General features: G+C 50.0%; 2 protein-coding genes across 10 annotated transcripts; one reads left to right on the top strand and one right to left on the bottom strand.

Moving 5' to 3' along the window:
- Positions 1 to 17: 17 nt before the first annotated feature.
- Positions 18 to 5,992, top strand: LOC106049745 (zinc finger protein 585A-like). 4 transcript variants are annotated; one of them, XR_010827176.1, is made up of 4 exons: positions 18 to 419; positions 651 to 3,192; positions 3,725 to 3,814; positions 4,068 to 4,117. XR_010827176.1 is itself a non-coding variant. In XM_048055394.2 (4 exons), the coding sequence occupies exons 3-4, from the start codon at positions 4,135 to 4,137 to the stop codon at positions 5,718 to 5,720; spliced, it is 1,482 nt and encodes a 493-aa protein (XP_047911351.2). In that variant the 5' UTR covers positions 2,763 to 3,192; positions 3,725 to 3,814; positions 4,068 to 4,134; the 3' UTR covers positions 5,721 to 5,992. The 4 variants fall into 4 exon arrangements, 3 of the variants coding, with proteins under 3 accessions (XP_047911352.2, XP_047911351.2, XP_047911350.2); XM_048055394.2 differs by lacking the exon at positions 18 to 419 and adding an exon at positions 4,312 to 5,992 and having other exon boundaries at positions 2,763 to 3,192; positions 4,068 to 4,207; XM_048055393.2 differs by lacking the exon at positions 18 to 419 and adding an exon at positions 4,309 to 5,992 and having other exon boundaries at positions 2,764 to 3,192; positions 4,068 to 4,207.
- A 1,153-nt stretch (positions 5,993 to 7,145) lies between these two features.
- On the bottom strand, positions 7,146 to 13,244 carry LOC106049750 (zinc finger protein 271-like). Of its 6 annotated transcripts, none has more exons than XM_048055379.2 (3): positions 12,144 to 13,244; positions 9,504 to 9,605; positions 7,146 to 9,363 (listed from the first exon to the last, which is right to left on the bottom strand). In XM_048055379.2, exons 1-3 carry the CDS (start codon positions 12,145 to 12,147, stop codon positions 7,649 to 7,651), a joined length of 1,821 nt encoding a protein of 606 aa, XP_047911336.2. In that variant the 5' UTR covers positions 12,148 to 13,244; the 3' UTR covers positions 7,146 to 7,648. The 6 variants fall into 6 exon arrangements, with proteins under 6 accessions (XP_047911336.2, XP_047911337.2, XP_047911340.2 ...); XM_048055380.2 differs by having other exon boundaries at positions 7,146 to 9,330; XM_048055383.2 differs by having other exon boundaries at positions 7,146 to 9,327.
- Between the last annotated feature and the right edge of the window lie 3,474 nt (positions 13,245 to 16,718).

Genomic DNA, 16,718 nt, shown 5'->3' with positions numbered 1-16,718 from the left:
CCTGTGCCTCTGTGCAGCATCCCGGCCAGCAACCGGCTTCCCCGAGCTTCCAGCAGCGCTGTGGGGCCAGGGATGTGCTGGGAGCTGGGATCCTGCGGCCGGGACAGGGCTGATCTGATCCAAACTGGGCTGAGCATCCCGGTCCCCCCAGGGAGAGGAAGATTTGCAGCCCTGGGGGGCTGCAGGGTTTGGAGAAAGGGGAGAAACGGAAAGGCTGGTGGGAAATAAGGCCACGGGGAAGTGTCACCCACTCGCGATTTGGTCGTAGCATTGTGGTGAAGGGAGTGCTGGCAACCGGGCATCTGCCCCCAAAACAGGGCTTTCTGGCCCCAAAAGAGACTGGATGGAAGAAGGGGGAGAGCTGGTGGCACCTGGTCCTCTGGGGAGAGAGCTGGGCAGCACCAGGAGCAGCCGAAAAGGTGAGAAATTGGGGAGTGGGAGAGGAGCCACCGGGAGTTTCCAACATTTCACCCCCCCAAGGGTGAGAATTGTCCCGGGTGGGGGCACATCCCGGTGTCTTTTGGCAATGGGGCTCGCTGTAATTCAGCTTCCATATTCATCTGTGGCCCCTGGGAGTGGTTATTGATGTCCTGGTCATGGTGATCCCATCCGAAGGCAAAAACTAATGTGTTATCCATGTCACCCTGCAGGAGACAGGATGCGAAGGGAGGACGAAGGTCACCACGTGGAGCAGGAGGGTCCAGCTGAAGGCAAAGTGAGCGAAACTACGGTGACAAAACCAGAAGGGGATAACGGTGGGAAAGTTCATGGGATGGAGCCAAGGAAAGCGGGGAATGAATTCACCCATTGTGACGGGGATGGGCAGCTCTTTGCAGAAGAAAGTCTCTACGAGTGTTCGCACTGCAAGAAATGCTTCCAGGAGAGGTCGGAGCTCATCTGCCATCAGCGGCTGCACCGAGGGGAAGAGGCTTTCAAATGCCAAGAGTGTGGCAAGGAGTTTGGGAAGAGCTCAGACCTGAGCTCGCATCAGAAAAGCCACATGGCAGAGAAGCCCTACCAGTGCTCGACGTGCGAGAAGTTCTTCAAGGACAGGTCGACGCTCATCAGGCATGAGCGAGTGCACACCGGGGAGAAGCCCTACAAGTGCCACGAGTGCGGGAAGAGGTTCACCAGGAGCTCCGACATCGTCGTCCACCAGCGGATCCACACGGGGGAGAAGCCCTTCGAGTGCTCCGAGTGCGGCAAGAGGTTCAGCCAACGCTCCAACCTCTTCACCCACCGGATCGTGCACACGGGGGAGAAGCCGTTTGCGTGCCACGAGTGCGGGAAAAGCTTCGCCCGGAGGTCGGAGCTCACCATCCACCAGCGCACACACACCGAGGAAAAGCCCTACCAGTGCTCCCAGTGTGAAAAGTCCTTCAGGGGAAGGTACGGGCTCTTCAGGCACGAGAGGTTGCATACGGGAGAGAAACCCTATGAGTGCTCCGAGTGCGGGAAGAGCTTTGGGCAGAGCGGGGACCTTATCACGCACCAGCGCTTCCACACCGGCGAGAAGCCCTACCAGTGCGGCGAGTGCGGGAAGTTCTTCTGCAATAAATCCAGCCTCGTCAAGCACCAGAAATGGCACTCGGGGGAGAAGCCCTACAAGTGCCACGAGTGTGGGAAGAGCTTCGGGCAGAGCTCGGACCTCATCGCCCACCAGCGCACGCACACGGGCGAGAAGCCCTACCCGTGCGCCGAGTGCGGGAAGAGGTTCACCAGGAAATCCAGCCTCCTTGTGCACCAGCGAGGCCACAGGGGACGGAGGACGGGAGGCTGCTCGAGAAGCGGGAAGACCCCAGAGCAAATCCCCAGCATCGCCACAGGAGACAGCTCGTCCCCGTGTTCTGAGTGCACAAAACCCCTCGAGGAGGAATCCTTGAGCATGCTTGAGCAGCAGCGATGACACAGAGGACAAAAACCTCCCAAGTGCCTGCAGTAGGAGAATCGGCTCGGCCAGAGCTCGCATCCCAGGATCACACTAAATAAGAAGAAACTGGATGAGTTTTAAAGCATGGGATGCTGTCCCGTGTGAGATTCACCTTTTTTTCTGCATCAGAGACTACTCAGGGGAAGAAAAGGGGTGCTATGATGTGGGTGCATCGTTGATATGCTACAATAGGGGTTCATTGGTGATGGAAAAAGGCTAATTCCACACATTATTGTGTAGTTTGCTTAACAACCTTCACTTTGCTCCCCTGACAGCCTCATCTGAACTCTGTTCCCTACCAAGAGCCCTTCTATCATCCTATCCCATTTCCTTGTTAATATCCTGTTGTTATATCTTTTAAGGTTAGCTTGCAATTGCTGAGAAATCTCCCCTGCTCCCGTCCAAGCCCCAGCTCAAAATAGAAATCAAGCTCAAAATATCAATCAATAATCAACAGCAATCAATAATTAATAATCAAGAGTGAGGGCACACCCTGCCCTGAGGCGTTAAACCTCGATTTCCAAACGGGTTGGAGATTTTATTTTCTTACTAGCTATCTGCGCGTATGATAGAATCTATGGGAATTTTATATTGATAGAATATGAGAGAGGAACATGCGAGGGAGCGTCTTCCCTCCAAGGTTTTTAGGGTGGGGAAAATCAAAAGGGCTCCACGGGGGGTGTCAGAGAGCATCTGCTCTGCCCGATCGAAGGGAGAACTGAGGTCTCAGTGCCAAAAAAATAAAAATATTCTTGGCCCAAAAGGAGGTAATTTATATTGAATATTCAATAAATAATCTTTTTTTTTTTTTTATTTTATTTTATTTTTTGCTGGTGGGTTCCGTGTCGTTACTACATGCGGGTGGATGGTCATCTGGGGGTGGGTGGCAGTGGGTGGATGGGGTGGACCATGCACCCACCCATGGGTGACAGCGAGTGGATGGGGACCAAGAAACGCACCCATGGGTGACAGTGGGGAGGACCGTGGGTCACACTGAGCACAGGGCCGGGCCCCCACTGCCCTCCCCCGCTCCACACCAGCAGCAGCAGGACCGCAGCGCCCGGGGGAGGGCAACGGAAGGGGCAGGAACAGCGCGGAGCCGCCCCGGGGCGGGACCGGAGCTGCCCGGCCCCCCCCCGACCCCGGGAGCGGAGCTGGGGCCAGATTCGGAGTCGCTCCCGGAGCTACGGAGCCTGTCGCGATCCCCAGCTCGTCCTGAGGCGGCGGCGAGTTGGGGGAAGTTGCCCGCTAACCGTTTGAAGGTCTTTTTTTTATATATATATTTTTATTTTGTAATTATTTTTATTTATTTATTTATTTGGTTGGTTGGGCTTTATTTATTTTTATTTTTATTTTTATTTTTATTTTTATTTTTATTTTTATTTTTATTTTTATTTTTATTTTTATTTTTATTTTTATTTTTATTTTTTTTATTTTTTTATTTTTATTTTTACTTCTTTTTTATTTTTTTCTTCTTTTTATTTTTTATTTTTTCTTCTCTCCCTCCTTCTTTTTTAATTTTTTTATTTTTATTTCTTCTTTTTTTAAATTTTTTTCTTCTTCTTTTTGTTCTTCTCCTCTTCCTCCTCCTCCTCCTCCTCCTTCCCCTCCTCCTCCTCCTTCTTCTTCTTCTTCTTCTTCTTCTTCTTCTCCTCCTCCTCCTCCTTCTCTTCCTCCTTCTCCTCCTCCTCCTTTATTCTTATTCTTATTCTCATTCTCATTCTCATTCTCATTCTTATTCTTATTCTTAATTATAATATTACTATTACTTACTTTCTTACTTATTTTGCTCAGAGTTTCCTCCTTAGGCCTGTTTTACAGCTTGAAGAGCAGGCAGAAGGACCAGGGAGCATCACTATCAGCGGAAAAAGCATCACATTGATGGTGAGATCCCCAGGATGGGCTCGGGATATGTGGGGCTCTGAGCACACAGGCACAGCCCTGAGTGTGGGGTTGCCCAAGGGTGTCCCTCCTGCTCCGTGTTGACTGCTTCTCAGCACTAATCCCACCTCTGGGATAATTTAATTCCCCTGATTTTTATTTCATTCCCCTGATCTTTAATTTCCAGTTCCCCACTTAGCTACAGTGAGTTTTCTTGTGCGAGGCTTTATCACACTTTTACTCCTCCTCCCCCCAGACCAGCAGCTTTTCCTGAAGCATGGCTGAATCCCAGCCCTGTTTTGGACCCAAACGGACCTGAGCGGATGGAGCGAGGTGAAGGAACATGGGAAGATGCTCAGCAAAGTGAGACGGAGACCCTGGAAAACCCTCAGCAAGGTGAGAGCTGTGCTCCCACGTGGCTGTCCCAGCCTGCGAGCCCATCCTGGGGGCGTTTTTCTTAGAAATAACATCACTGCTTGCTTCTTCCCATAACCCAGCAGGACGTGGGACGGAGAACGAGGTGGAAAAGGGTCCCCGGTGGGAAGGACCCGAAATGAGCAGCTCCTCATCGGGAAACTCAGGAGGAAATTGGTTTCAGCAGAGAACGGATGACACAAATGACTGCAGGCTGAACGGCTGCACAGGGAAGGATGCAAGCGTGGCCACGCACTGCAAAGTCCTTGAGGAACCCAACCCCCCAGCTGAAAACTTTGCTCAAGAGAAGAAATATTTCTGCAAGGAGTGTGGGAAAAGCTTCAGGCACAACTCCAACCTCATCGTGCACAGGAGGACGCACACCGGGGAAAAGCCCTACGCCTGCTGCGCGTGCGGGAAACCCTTCAGCGACAGGTCGAACCTCGCCAAGCACCAGAGGCTGCACAGTGGGCAAAAGGTTTTTCGGTGCCGTGATTGCAGGAAAACCTTTGGGAATAACCCCGATTTCCTTGAGCACCAGAAAACGCACACGGGGGAAAGGCCGTTTATGTGCTCCGAGTGTGGGAAAAGGTTTTGGCACAGCACCAAGCTGGTGATGCACCAGAAAACTCACGCGGCGGATAAAATCTACAAGTGCCCACAGTGTGAAAAGCGCTTCAAGGACAAATCCACGCTCTTCAGGCACGAGATGGTGCACACTGGCGAGAAGCCATACAAGTGTCACGAGTGCGAGAAGCGATTCGCTCGGAAATCGGACCTGACTGTCCATCAGAGAATCCACACTGGGGAGAAACCCTTCACTTGCGCCGAGTGTGGGAAGAGCTTCAATCACAAATCCAACCTCTTCACCCACCAGAGGAGGCACACGGGGGAGAAACCTTTCCGGTGCCAAGAGTGCGGGAAGAATTTTGGCCACCGGACGGATCTGCTGGTCCATCAGCGGACCCACACGGGCGAGAAGCCCTTCCGCTGCTCCGAGTGTGGGAAGTGCTTCAAGGGCAGGACCACGCTCATGCGGCACGAGAGGCAGCACACGGGTGAGAGGCCCTACACGTGTTCCGAGTGCGGGAAGAGCTTCGGGCTGAGCGCGGACCTGGTGGTCCACCAGCGCTTCCATACGGGGGAAAAACCCTACAAGTGCGGCGAGTGTGGGAATTTCTTCTGCAACAGCTCGAGCCTCGTCAGGCATCAGCGGAAACACACGGGCGAGAAGCCCTACAAGTGCCACGAGTGTGAGAAGAGCTTCGCGCAGAGCACGGATCTCCTCGAGCATCGGACGACCCACACCGGGGAGAAGCCCTACCCGTGCCAGCAATGTGGGAAGTGTTTTGGCAGGAAATCCAACCTCATCGTGCACCAGCGAGTGCACGGACTTGGCAAACACCGGCGGGGTGGGAAAAGCTTCCAGGTGAATCTGGTCCACCCCGACAGGCCGATGGACGCCGCTGCTGGAGCATGCTCGGGATGCACCTAAGCGCTTTGGTGGAACTGTTGAGCATCAGTAGTGACATGGAGGAGAAAAGCCCTGCAAATGCCTGGAGGAAAGAGGCAAAATGGAGAAAAATCTCAGTAGATCCTAGAAGCGATGGCGTGGAAGAGAACAGCCTGTGAATCATGAGAAGCGTGGGATCTTGGTGTTCCAGAGCAGAGTCTGCAAGGATGGGGGGAATAACCTGTGTGTATGTTTTAGGGTGGCCAAAGTAAAATGTGAAACGGTTTCTTAAATGATGTGTATTATTGCAAGCACCTCGAATGGTCTTGGCATTCGCTGCATGGCTCCTGCTCTTCTGGTGGTCTTTCCCCTGTCCCAGTGCAGCCCAGCTCTTAGCCAGGCTTCTGCTCATCACCCTTCCCACTTTTGTCCTTATCATGGTCCTTCTGCCTGCATCCTGGGCCTCCAGAAGCATCTGTAGGGTGGATGCAGTCATCCCACAAGCACAGCCTGTGCTGGGCTCAGGCCCATAGCCCCAGATGCTATCTGAGGCCATGGATGGCCACAGTGACACCCACTGGCCACCGATGCGCCCACCCCATCCTTTTGCATTGGGTGAGGCGTCCCATTGCTGGATAGGGCCATCCTGTCACCTTATCAGCTGATGGAGAGACACCTACAGGGGGTGGCACAGAGCCTGCACTTACCAGAAACCCCTTTATGGCCTAGGGTTGACAAGACCCACACCACCATGACCACTGGTTCGCAGCCAGGGCGTTATTAACACAACTCCAAACCAGCCGCGCAACCCGACCAGCCAACCAACCTTCTATATTAATGTGTTTTTTTTTCATATATTTGGCTACTAATGATAAATTCACTGCTCCAGTGGACCATCTGGGGTCTAAATGCATCAGAGATTACTAATTTAAAGTCAGGAAGTTATGGGATGGCCACGTCAAAGGCAAAGGTGGAAGCAACCATCCCAGTGATAACAGAGCTGTAGTGCTCCCACAGATCTTTGCTGTGGTGGCATCATGGGTGGCTTTAGGATTTTTTGGAGGAAAGGAGGTGATGAGGAGAGGGAAGGGAATGGGAGCTAGGTCCTGGCACATGGTGAAGAGAAAAGGGAAGATGAGGCCAAAGAGCCTCTTCGTGAAATATCTGAGCACCCCAAAGACTCTTGACCATCTCTCTGACCAAATCTGAGCAGCTCCCAAGTTCAGGAGCAAGAATACACGCAGAAAGAAAGAAAAAGAAAAAGAAAAACAAAACAAAACAAAAAAACACAGGGGAAGTGTGATTTCCCCATAGACAGTTTTTAGACAGTTTTCCTCCAGAACGCAGGGTTGCAAACATCAGTTTCCCCTCTCACATTTTTTTACAGCAGCAATCCCTTCCTGCCACGCAGGAGCAATTCCAGATACAGGTATTTAAATAGCAGAAAAATACAAGGTAAACATAAGATTAGGAACAGAAGGCTTTTTTTTTTAATTATTATTATTACTGAGGTTAAATACATATAGTGGGGAGGGAAGGATGTGCACGGGAAGACAGATTTCTACGGTATCTCGGGGTGCTGATGGGCACCCAGGGCGGATGCCCCAGCCTGGGGAACACCGCAGGATTTAAGGGCTTTGAAGCCAGGCACTGGACAGACAGCCTGAACCCCAGAACAAGATGGTTTGACTGGGGGAGATGGGAGTGAGTGGATCAACACACATCAAGCCCTTGAAGCAAACTCAATAATAAGAAATAATTAGGAAAAAAAATAATTATTATATTATTTACTCTCATCAGCCTACTTTAGATCATTTGTGTGTTTTGTGGTGTTTTTAATTTTTCCTGAAGACTGCAAAGGTGGAAAGATTGAACAATACCTAGGCAAAGCACTGATTTTTCTTATCTGCGATGTGATGTCTCGCCCCAATCCAGAACTCTGGGTGCTTACAGAGTTTTTCTCCCCAGTGCTATCTCTGGTGTTCACCAGGGTTTGACCCCTCTTCAAACCACTTTGTGCACTCGGGACACCGAGGAGAGTTCTGCTGCAGGGCGAGCTGTGAGTTCTGCTGGAAGCTTCTCCCGCACTGCCGGCATTTGCAGAGCCTGTCCCTTCCGTGCACTCGCTGGTGCACGAGGAGGTTGGACCTCCTGCTGAAGCTCTTCCCGCACACCGGGCACGGGTAGGGCTTCTCACCCGTGTGTGTGCGCTGGTGGGCGATGAGGTCCGAGCTCTGCCCGAAGCTCTTCCCGCACTCATGGCACTTGTAGGGCTTCTCCCCAGCGTGCAGCCTCTGGTGCCGAACGAGGCTCGACCGGTTGCTGAAAAACTTCCCGCACTCACCGCACTGGTAGGGCTTCTCACCGGTGTGGAAGCGCTGGTGGGCGATCAGGTCCCCACTCTGCCCGAAGCTCTTCCCGCACTCGGTGCACTCGTAGGGCTTAATCCCCGTGTGCAGCCTCTCGTGCCTGAAAAGCGTTGATCTCCCCCGGAAGAACTTCTCGCACTCGGAGCAGTGGTAGGGCTTCTCCCCTGTGTGCGTGCGCTGGTGGACGATGAGCTCCGAGCTCTGCCCGAATCGCTTCCCACACTCTTCACACTTGTAGGGCTTCTCCCCCGTGTGCATCCTCTGGTGCCGGAAAAGATTTGACCTGTGGCTGAAGCTCTTGCCACACTCCGGGCACTCAAAGGGCTTCTCGCCGGTGTGCGTCCGTTGATGGACGATGATATCGGAGCTCCTGGTGAACCTCTTCCCGCACTCGTGGCACTTGTAGGGCTTCTCCCCAGTGTGCACTGTCTCGTGCCTGATGAGCGTCGACCTGTCCTTGAAGCACTTCTCGCACGTCGAGCACTGGTAGAGCTTCTCCTCCACGTGGACCCTCTGGTGGAGGTTGAGGTCAGAGCTCTGGCCGAACTCCGCTCCGCACTCGTAGCATTTGTAGCGCCGCTCGCCCACGTGCCGCCGGCAGTGCTGCAGCAACTTGGGCTTGTCCCCGAAGCACTTCCCGCACTGGGGGCACTGGTAGAGCTGGTCTCCTGTGTGGACCTTCTCGTGGACAAGAAGCCTTGATCGGTGGATGAAGCTTTTCCCACACTGCTGGCATTTAAAGGGCTTTTCTCCCACGTGGATCCTCTTGTGCCTGATGAGCAGCGACCTGTCCGGGAAGCACTTCTGGCACTTGGGGCACTCGTAAAGCTTCTCCCTGGCGTGCGTCTTCTGGTGGACGATGAGGTTGGAGCTCTGCCTGAAGCACTTCCCACACTCGTGGCACCTGTAAGGCTTCTCTCCCGTATGGATTCGCTGGTGCACGATGAGGTTGGAGCTCTGGCCAAACCTCCTCCCACACTCCTCGCACGCGTACTTCTTCTCTCTGGTGGTGGCCCCGCGCCGGGCTTTGGGGCCGTCGAGGATTTTCACGTCCCCTCCACGAGGGATGAGATGAGCTGCAGCCTTCACAGCCTTGCCTTCTCCCGGCCTCTTCTCGGCCTCGGGAGCTGCCTCCGGCCGTGTGCCCTCTGAGCCGCTCCCTGACCGTTTGCTGGCCGCGATGCCAGTGGCGATGCCGGTGGCAATGCTGGGATCTCCCCTTCCTTCCTCGTGTCCTCGTGTTGGGCTCGGTTCAGCCCTTGCTCTCCTCGGGGTGCACCCTGCTGGGGGGCACAAACGAGAGAAACGTCTTAAATCTGGAAGGGAAACGAGGTCACGGAGTGGGGTGAGAGACGAAAGAAGCCCGAGAGCAAGAGCTGAGATGTAGCAAGTCTGAGTCGTGGCCGGGGGTGAACCCAGGGGTCCGGGGGGGTTTCCGGGGGGGGCAGTGCCTCACCTCCAAAGGGGTCTCCGGGGGTTTTTTCTTCTTGCATCCCTAGGGTTGGAAGCTCTCCAGGCTGCTCCATGCAAGCTGGTTTCGGGAAAGGGAAGCTCTGCTCTGTGGGTTGAAAGTAGCAAAAATATAGCAAAATTAGAAATGAAATTAAAAATACAATTGGAAATAAGATTAGAAATAAAATGAAAAGTACAATTGGAAATAAGATTAGAAATAAAATTAGACATAAAGAGAAAAAGAAGAAAAAATAAAAAATAAAAATACAGTAAAAGTGCAATTAAAAATATAATTAGAGTACAATTATAAATAAAATGAAAAAGAAAAGAAAACGAAAAGAAATTTAGAAATGAAATTACAGATAAAATGGAAAAATAAAAATAAAAATAGAAAAATGGAAAAGAAAGAACAAAATTAGAAATAAAATTAGAAATAAAATAGAAAAGAAATATAGAAATAGTAAATAAAAATAGAAAAAAGATTAGAAATAAAATTAGAAATAAAGTTTAAAAGAACATAAAAAAGAAGAAATAGAAAACAAGCAATAAAATTAGTAATGAAAAGATAAAATAAAAATGGAAACAATAAAAATAGAAAAGAAAAAGTAAAAAAAGAAAAAATAAAAACTGAAAAAAATAAAAATAGAAAAGAAAAAATAATACTAGACAGGAAAAAATAAAAATAGAAAAAAATATAGACAAGAAAAAATAGAAAAGAAAAAATAAAATCAGGAATAAAATTTAAAAGAACGAAGGAAAGAGAAAAATACAAAAAAAAAAAACAAACGAAGCCCAAGAACAAAAGTAAAAAATAACCGCTCAAACAGCCCCAAACACAACCAAATCCCCCCCTCCTCACCGCATCCCCCCGCAGCGCCGCGCTGGCACCGCGGGGCCCGATCCCCGCACCCCTTCCCCCCCCCACCCCCCCCGGCTCCCCCATCCCGGTGCTTCCCCCCCCCAGGCCCCCCCATTACCGGGCCGCCGCCCCGCGCCGCTCCGGCCCCGGCCTCGGCCCCGCTCCCCGGCCCTCGGTCCCCGGCCCCGGCTCGGCCCCGTCCCGGGGGGGCGGCGGCCGGGAGGAGCCGTCCCGGGGGGGGGGGGGGGGCGCCGCCGGCCCCGGATGGGATTCGCGGCCCCGCTGCCGGCCTCGCCTCCTCCCGGCCCCGCGGCCTTTGTTCGCTGCTGCCTCGCTTCCTTCCCGGACGGATTGCGGTCTTTTTTATGGGCTTCTTTTTTATTTTGTATTTTTTTATTTTTTTACTTTTTACTTGTGTTTGTTTACTTTTGATATTTAGCGTGTTCTTCCTTTATATTCTTAGCTTTTACTTTTTAATTCTTTTGCATTTCTTTATATTCTATTTTTTACTTTTTAAATTATTTTTCAGTTCTTTTTTTTTACTTTTTTATTTTTCATTTTTATTTCTATTTTCCGGTTTTTATTCTTATTTGTCTTTTATTTTTCTTTTATTCTTATTTTTCATTTTGTATATATTTCTTTTTCTACTTTCTATTCTTATTTATATTTTTATATTTAATTTTATTTTCATTTTTCGTATTTAATTTTATTTTCATTTTTTTATATTTTATACTTTTTATTTTATACTTTAATTTTACTTTTTACTTTTTTATCCATTTATTATTTTACATTGTATCTTTTTACTTCATTATTCTTTTACTTTTTAAGTTTTATACTTTTATTCTTTTTGGGTTTTATTTTTTTTACTTTTTTATTTTTATTTTTGTCATACTTTTATTCTTCTACTTTATTTTTACTTTTTAATTTTTACCCTCTTATTCTTTTACTTCTTATATTTTTATATTTTTACTTTATTTTTCAAATTTCCTTTTTAATCTTTCTACTTTTTATTTTACTTTTTTTTAACCTTTTTTGGTTTTCTTTGCTTTTTGTGTTTTGCTTTTTATTTTCGTTTCTTTTTTATATGTCTGCTTTTCATGTTTCTACTCTTTTGTTTTTCTACATTTTTATTTTTGCCTTTTATATTTTTATTTTAAATGTATTATATTTTTTATTTGTCTTTATTTTTATATTTCTTATTTATTTTATTTATGTTTTGACTTCAGGATTTGGGGACAAAGCAGATGACCTTCCCGACAGCCTAATAACGAGAGATCTGCAGTTGCCTTGTCCCTGCTTGCAAACTCCTGGGTCCTCCAGGTCTCTGGAAGGTCTTTGTGATCCCCAAGGAAAATGCACAGTAGAAAATAGGACCAACTTTTCAGGCTCTATCTGTGGTCCAATTCAACCATCACCTATGTGTCCCACTCCTCCAAAAAAATCCCGTAGTCTTGATCTGCCACCAACCCCAGGGGATGCCCATAAAGGTCCTCCTTAGTTGAAGTGTGTGCTGGTAAAGTTTTTTTTGTTTTGTTTTGTTTTTTTTTCTATCCCAGTGGAAGCAAATCCCCCAGTTTGGAAAGGATTGTGGTGGACTCTCCTTCCTCTGCATTGCATGGGTATCCCATTGTCCCCATGGCTGGAGCAGAGGAACTTGGAGAACAAGTACAAGTTCTTGGAGAACTTGTAGGAGCCCATTTTGTATTTTTTTTGCCCAAGAATAGCAACTTGTGAAAAGCCCTCCCAGCCTTCACTCTCTGAGAAACAACAGCCCTGTAAACGTACCCATTGCATTTCTGCTCGCAGGTCCTGAAGCGGGTCTGGTTTCTACCTCTCAAGAAGCTCATGTTCTGGAGATCTTCCCTTGTGGAGTCGTCGTTTCAGTGGCTCATGGACAGGAAGACCTCTTGGCTTCTGACATGGCTTCAGTGATGGAAATAGTCTTCTCCTTTCTAACAGGACACAGTCACAGACCCCAAATTAGGTTGGAAGAGAGCTCCTAGGTCATCAAATCCATCCTTGTAGGCAGATTTGTCTGGTCTGTCCATATAAAAATTGTGCTCTTAACCTCTTAAGAACCAGCATTGGATCCCCTTCTTTCAGGAAACTCCACCCAAAGCCCGGTCTGTGGTGTGTGGACAACGTAGGTCATTGGGTGGATGGTTGGACTTGATGATCTTAAGGGTCTTTTCCAACCTAAATGATTCTGTGATTCTAAAATTCTAACTTCGTGAGCCTCAGCTTGGACATGGGCTCCAGTGGGAGCAAGGTGCCTAAACATGAAGACTTCTCAATTTCTCCACCAAGTAATTTCTCAACCTCCTAAATGATGAGCGGGGATAGAGAATACAGGTGACTGAAGGCAGCACAGGGAGGATGAGTGCCAGGAGTTGTAGGAAACCCAGACAGAAAAGACACTAGTGCCCCAGAAGATGTGCTTCAACCCAATCTCCTCTGCCACAATCCGAAATGTGCCTTGTTTCCAGGACCCAGCTGGACCTGGGGAGGCTTTGTACAGTTCCTGAAAGTGGAGGCCAATTCCTCCATGCATTACAGGCCAGAAACGTGGATTTACCTCGAAGAAGATAAGTACCAGGGGGTCAGACATGGGAGGAGACGCGCCAAGCGGCCAAACATTGTGAATCTGATGAACGTCGTGAACGTCATGAGGAGTTTGGAAGGTGCCTCTGGAGACCTGGTTTTCCTAGGGTCACACTGGCCTATTTAAACATGGCATCGGTGTAAGTAGTACAAAACCCACTGCACTTTCTGAGCCCATCCACCCTACACACTGCATTTAGCGACTGAATTTCCTTCTTGACCCACCCTCTGAAGTATTTATAGTCCTTCTTGTGCACGGACTGTTCATTTTTAATGGAACTTCACATTTGCTGACTGGTTTCTGGGCTTTTGTAGGCACAAGCACAGCCACAAAAAGTTCTTCTGTCTAGGTTTAGGTGCAAAGACCGTCTCCCACACTCGGATATTCTATATATCCATCTCCTGCATGCAGTTTCCATTATTTAGCAAGGCAGGATCTCACACTGGATGACCTTCCACACTTGGAGTGCTGATTTTTCTCCTCTGTGAGTTTTCTGGTGCACGGAAAGGTGCGAGCTCTGCCCAAAGCTCTTCCCACACTCAGCACATGTGTAGGGTTTCTCTCCCGTGTGCACGCGCTGGTGTTGAATAAGTTTCGACCGCACGCTGAAACATTTCCCACACTCTGAACACTGGTAGGGCTTTTCTCCTGTGTGCGTTCGCTGGTGGACAATCAGGTCTGAGCTCTGTATGAAGCTCTTCCCACAGTCGGGGCATTGATATGGTCTCTCTCCGGTGTGCTGCCTTTGATGTTTAATAAGGTTCGACCTTTTGCTGAAGCTCTTCCCACACTCGCAGCACTGGTAGGGCTTTTCCCCTGTGTGGGTCCTCTGGTGCGCGGTCAGCGTTGAGCTCCGTGTAAAGCTTTTCGCACACTCGGGGCACTTGTACATTTTCTCGCCCGTGTGCACCCTCTGGTGCGTCACAAGGCTGGAGCTCCTGTTGAAGCACCTCCCGCACTCGGGGCACTGGTAGGGTTTCTCCCCGGTGTGGGTCCGCTGGTGGACGATGAGGTCTGAGCTCCTCATGAAGCTTCTCCCACACTCCGGGCACTTGAAAGGTTTCTCTCCCATGACATCTCTCGGAGGCATAAGCAAGTCCCTGCTCCAGCCACCCTCCTGCCCATGCTCAGGCGGCCTTTCCAAAGGCTCCTCCTGGATGGGGGTTTTTCCAAGGTTGGCATCAGCTGCTCCACAAAGTGTCCTGCTCCCCGTTTTCCATGTTAGCAGACCCTGCTGGCTCCCACGGGCGCTGTGTTCAAGCATCACCCACGTAACTGCACACCTCCGTGCTTGCTCAGCATCTTGGTCTCCAGCACTCTCCTCCTCCATCTCCCCGTCCATCCCAGGAGGTGCTGTGACACAGAGAGAAGCCAGACAGGTTATTTCCTAGGCCAGGTAGAAATAACATTAAGGGGAAAGTATAGGAAAAGCTGAGACACCAATTAACCAGACAGGACAATTGGCTGAAATTCTGCTTCCATCACTTCCCAGGGATGGAAGATTGGGAAGACAGTGGAGAGGAAATTCATTCTGATTTCCAGTTAGGGTCAGTGGAACTATATCTCATAGTAGGATCCACCACATTTTGGCTAAAATCCTAATGTGGGGTTGATAGGAAATAATAGCAAGTGCTGATGTAGGTAGTCATGGTCTTTGCCAACTACATCCCATCCTCACCTTCCTGCCTGCTGCTCAGGACTTCTTTTTTCTCCATTTCTTGAAGGTTTGGGGTCCAGTGTTCTCCTCCCTCCTGGGTGAGCAAGTCTGGCTCAGCAGCAGGAAAACCTGTCCCAGAGGAGATAACGGCATGAGGGATTTGAGAATTTAGGAGTATTTGTGAAGTGAAAGAAATCTGAACTTTCTCCTGACTTGAGGGATGTGGAGTGGGAACAGTGGTGATACGGTCACCTGGGTTACCTGCGTGAACGTGAGTCCTCTACCATCAAATGTTTGACCTGCCTGGACCGAAACCAATCTTTGGGATGTAGATAGTGCAGAAAAAGGGGAAAAGTTGCCCCATGGGTAGACAGATATTTCCATTCCCTGGAAAACAGTACGGAAGAGAAGAGGAAAGGGGTTTGCCTTAATGTTCATCCTCGCTCTGACTCCCAGGAGGAACATCAACAAGAGGATCTGCCTAACTCTTGAATGCCACAGAGCTCACGCCATCCCGAAACTGAGACTGTCTGCAACATAAAGGCCAGGAGCCAAAGTTCCAGGAGCTCTTAGCTCCAACACTCCAAGGGCCAGGACTCCTTACCCAGAGATGTGACGGTCTTGTAGTTCTCCAGCATGACATCCACTTAGAGAGTCCTCTGCACAGGGTTGAGCAGGGCCCATTGCTCCTTGGTGAAATACACGGCCACCTCCTCGAAGGTCACGGGCTCCTGCAGCAGCAAGAGATCCCACTTCAATATGTGAGGATGCCACCCCACCATGCAAAAAGGAGAATAAAAATACATAAATAAATAATGGAAGGAAAGAAGCAAAACAGCTCAAGCCCCTCCCAAGCAACCAAGGAGAGCAGTGGGACATTCAGGCAAGAAAATGAGGATGTGCTGGTCCTCCCGGGAGGAGACTCATGGATCTGAAAGTTTTTGTACCCAAAAAACCAGGTGTTTCCTTTCCCCAAAGGGCTGATTTTCTGGTGTATGACCATTGTCGCTGAAGAAATGTTGTGGTTCTTGTTTTGTTTGGTTTGGTTTTGTTTTCTGCATATCATCTCTCCTTCCATTCTCTTTGCTTCCTGCCCCATCTCCAGAGCAAACCCTCCAAATCCCTCTGTCGAATTGTCTACCTGAGCCAGTTTCATTGTGTTCATCACTTTTATTTTTGATGTTTCAGGACATTTGTCTATTCTGGTTTAAGACACAGCAGCCCATCAGTGCTAGGAAAGAGAAAAAAAAAAAAAAAAGGAGAAAAAGGAGAAAGGAAAAAAGAAAGATGTCCATTTTGGGGTGCTAAGCTGAAATTTAGAGCTTCATTGTGAGTTTTGGACATCTAGGATGAGCCCAGCAGTGGCCCTGCCAGCCCTACAACACCAACAAGCTTGTGGGGAGTGGGGAAGAAGAGGGCAAAATGGGGAGGGGATGGGGAGGTTCAAGTGTCAGGACAACCCAGCTCTGTCCCTTTGTCCTGTCCCCTTGGGGACCTCAGAGCCCAGGGGAGGACACGTCCCCTGCTGTCCTCATGCACGGCGGGGGGCTCACACGGAGTCCAAGGGATGCTGGGGTTTTGGGGGGCTCATACCCAGCACGGAGGCTGGTGGTCGTAGCCAGTCCGAGGGGTGCAGGGGGGGACTGCCGTGGGTCCCTTACTTACACCGGGAGGGAGTCAGCAGTGAATCCGTATCCTCTCCGAGACGTGTCGGGGAGCCCATATCCAGCCCCCGGGGGGTCCACAAGGGTCGTACTCAGACCAGGGAGGAACGGGGAGGGGGGGAGTACCCATCCCGGGGGGAGCCGTACCCTCCCCGGTAGCCCCCCATCCCTGCCGATTACCTGCACTGCAGCGGCGGCAGCACCGGAGCCGGCTCCGAGCACCGGAGCTCCCCGGACTCGGCTTTGTTCTCGGTTCCTGCAACCCCAACCCCTTCCTGTGCGTCCCCCGCCTCTTCCCGGGCCGGATCCCGCAGCATCCTGCCCCCCGTCGGGCCCCCCCGGAGCATCCAACCCACGGAGCATCCTGGTCCCGGAGCAAACCGGTCCTGGAGCATCCCGGTCCCGGAGGATCCCGATCCCGGAGGATCCCAGTTCGG

Source organism: Anser cygnoides, chromosome 35 (assembly GCF_040182565.1).
Source record: "Anser cygnoides isolate HZ-2024a breed goose chromosome 35, Taihu_goose_T2T_genome, whole genome shotgun sequence".
In the NCBI taxonomy this organism is placed as follows: Eukaryota; Metazoa; Chordata; class Aves; order Anseriformes; family Anatidae; genus Anser; species Anser cygnoides.
The sequence above is the reverse complement of the archived record's forward strand: the minus strand, read 5'-3'. Positions and strand labels throughout refer to the sequence as shown.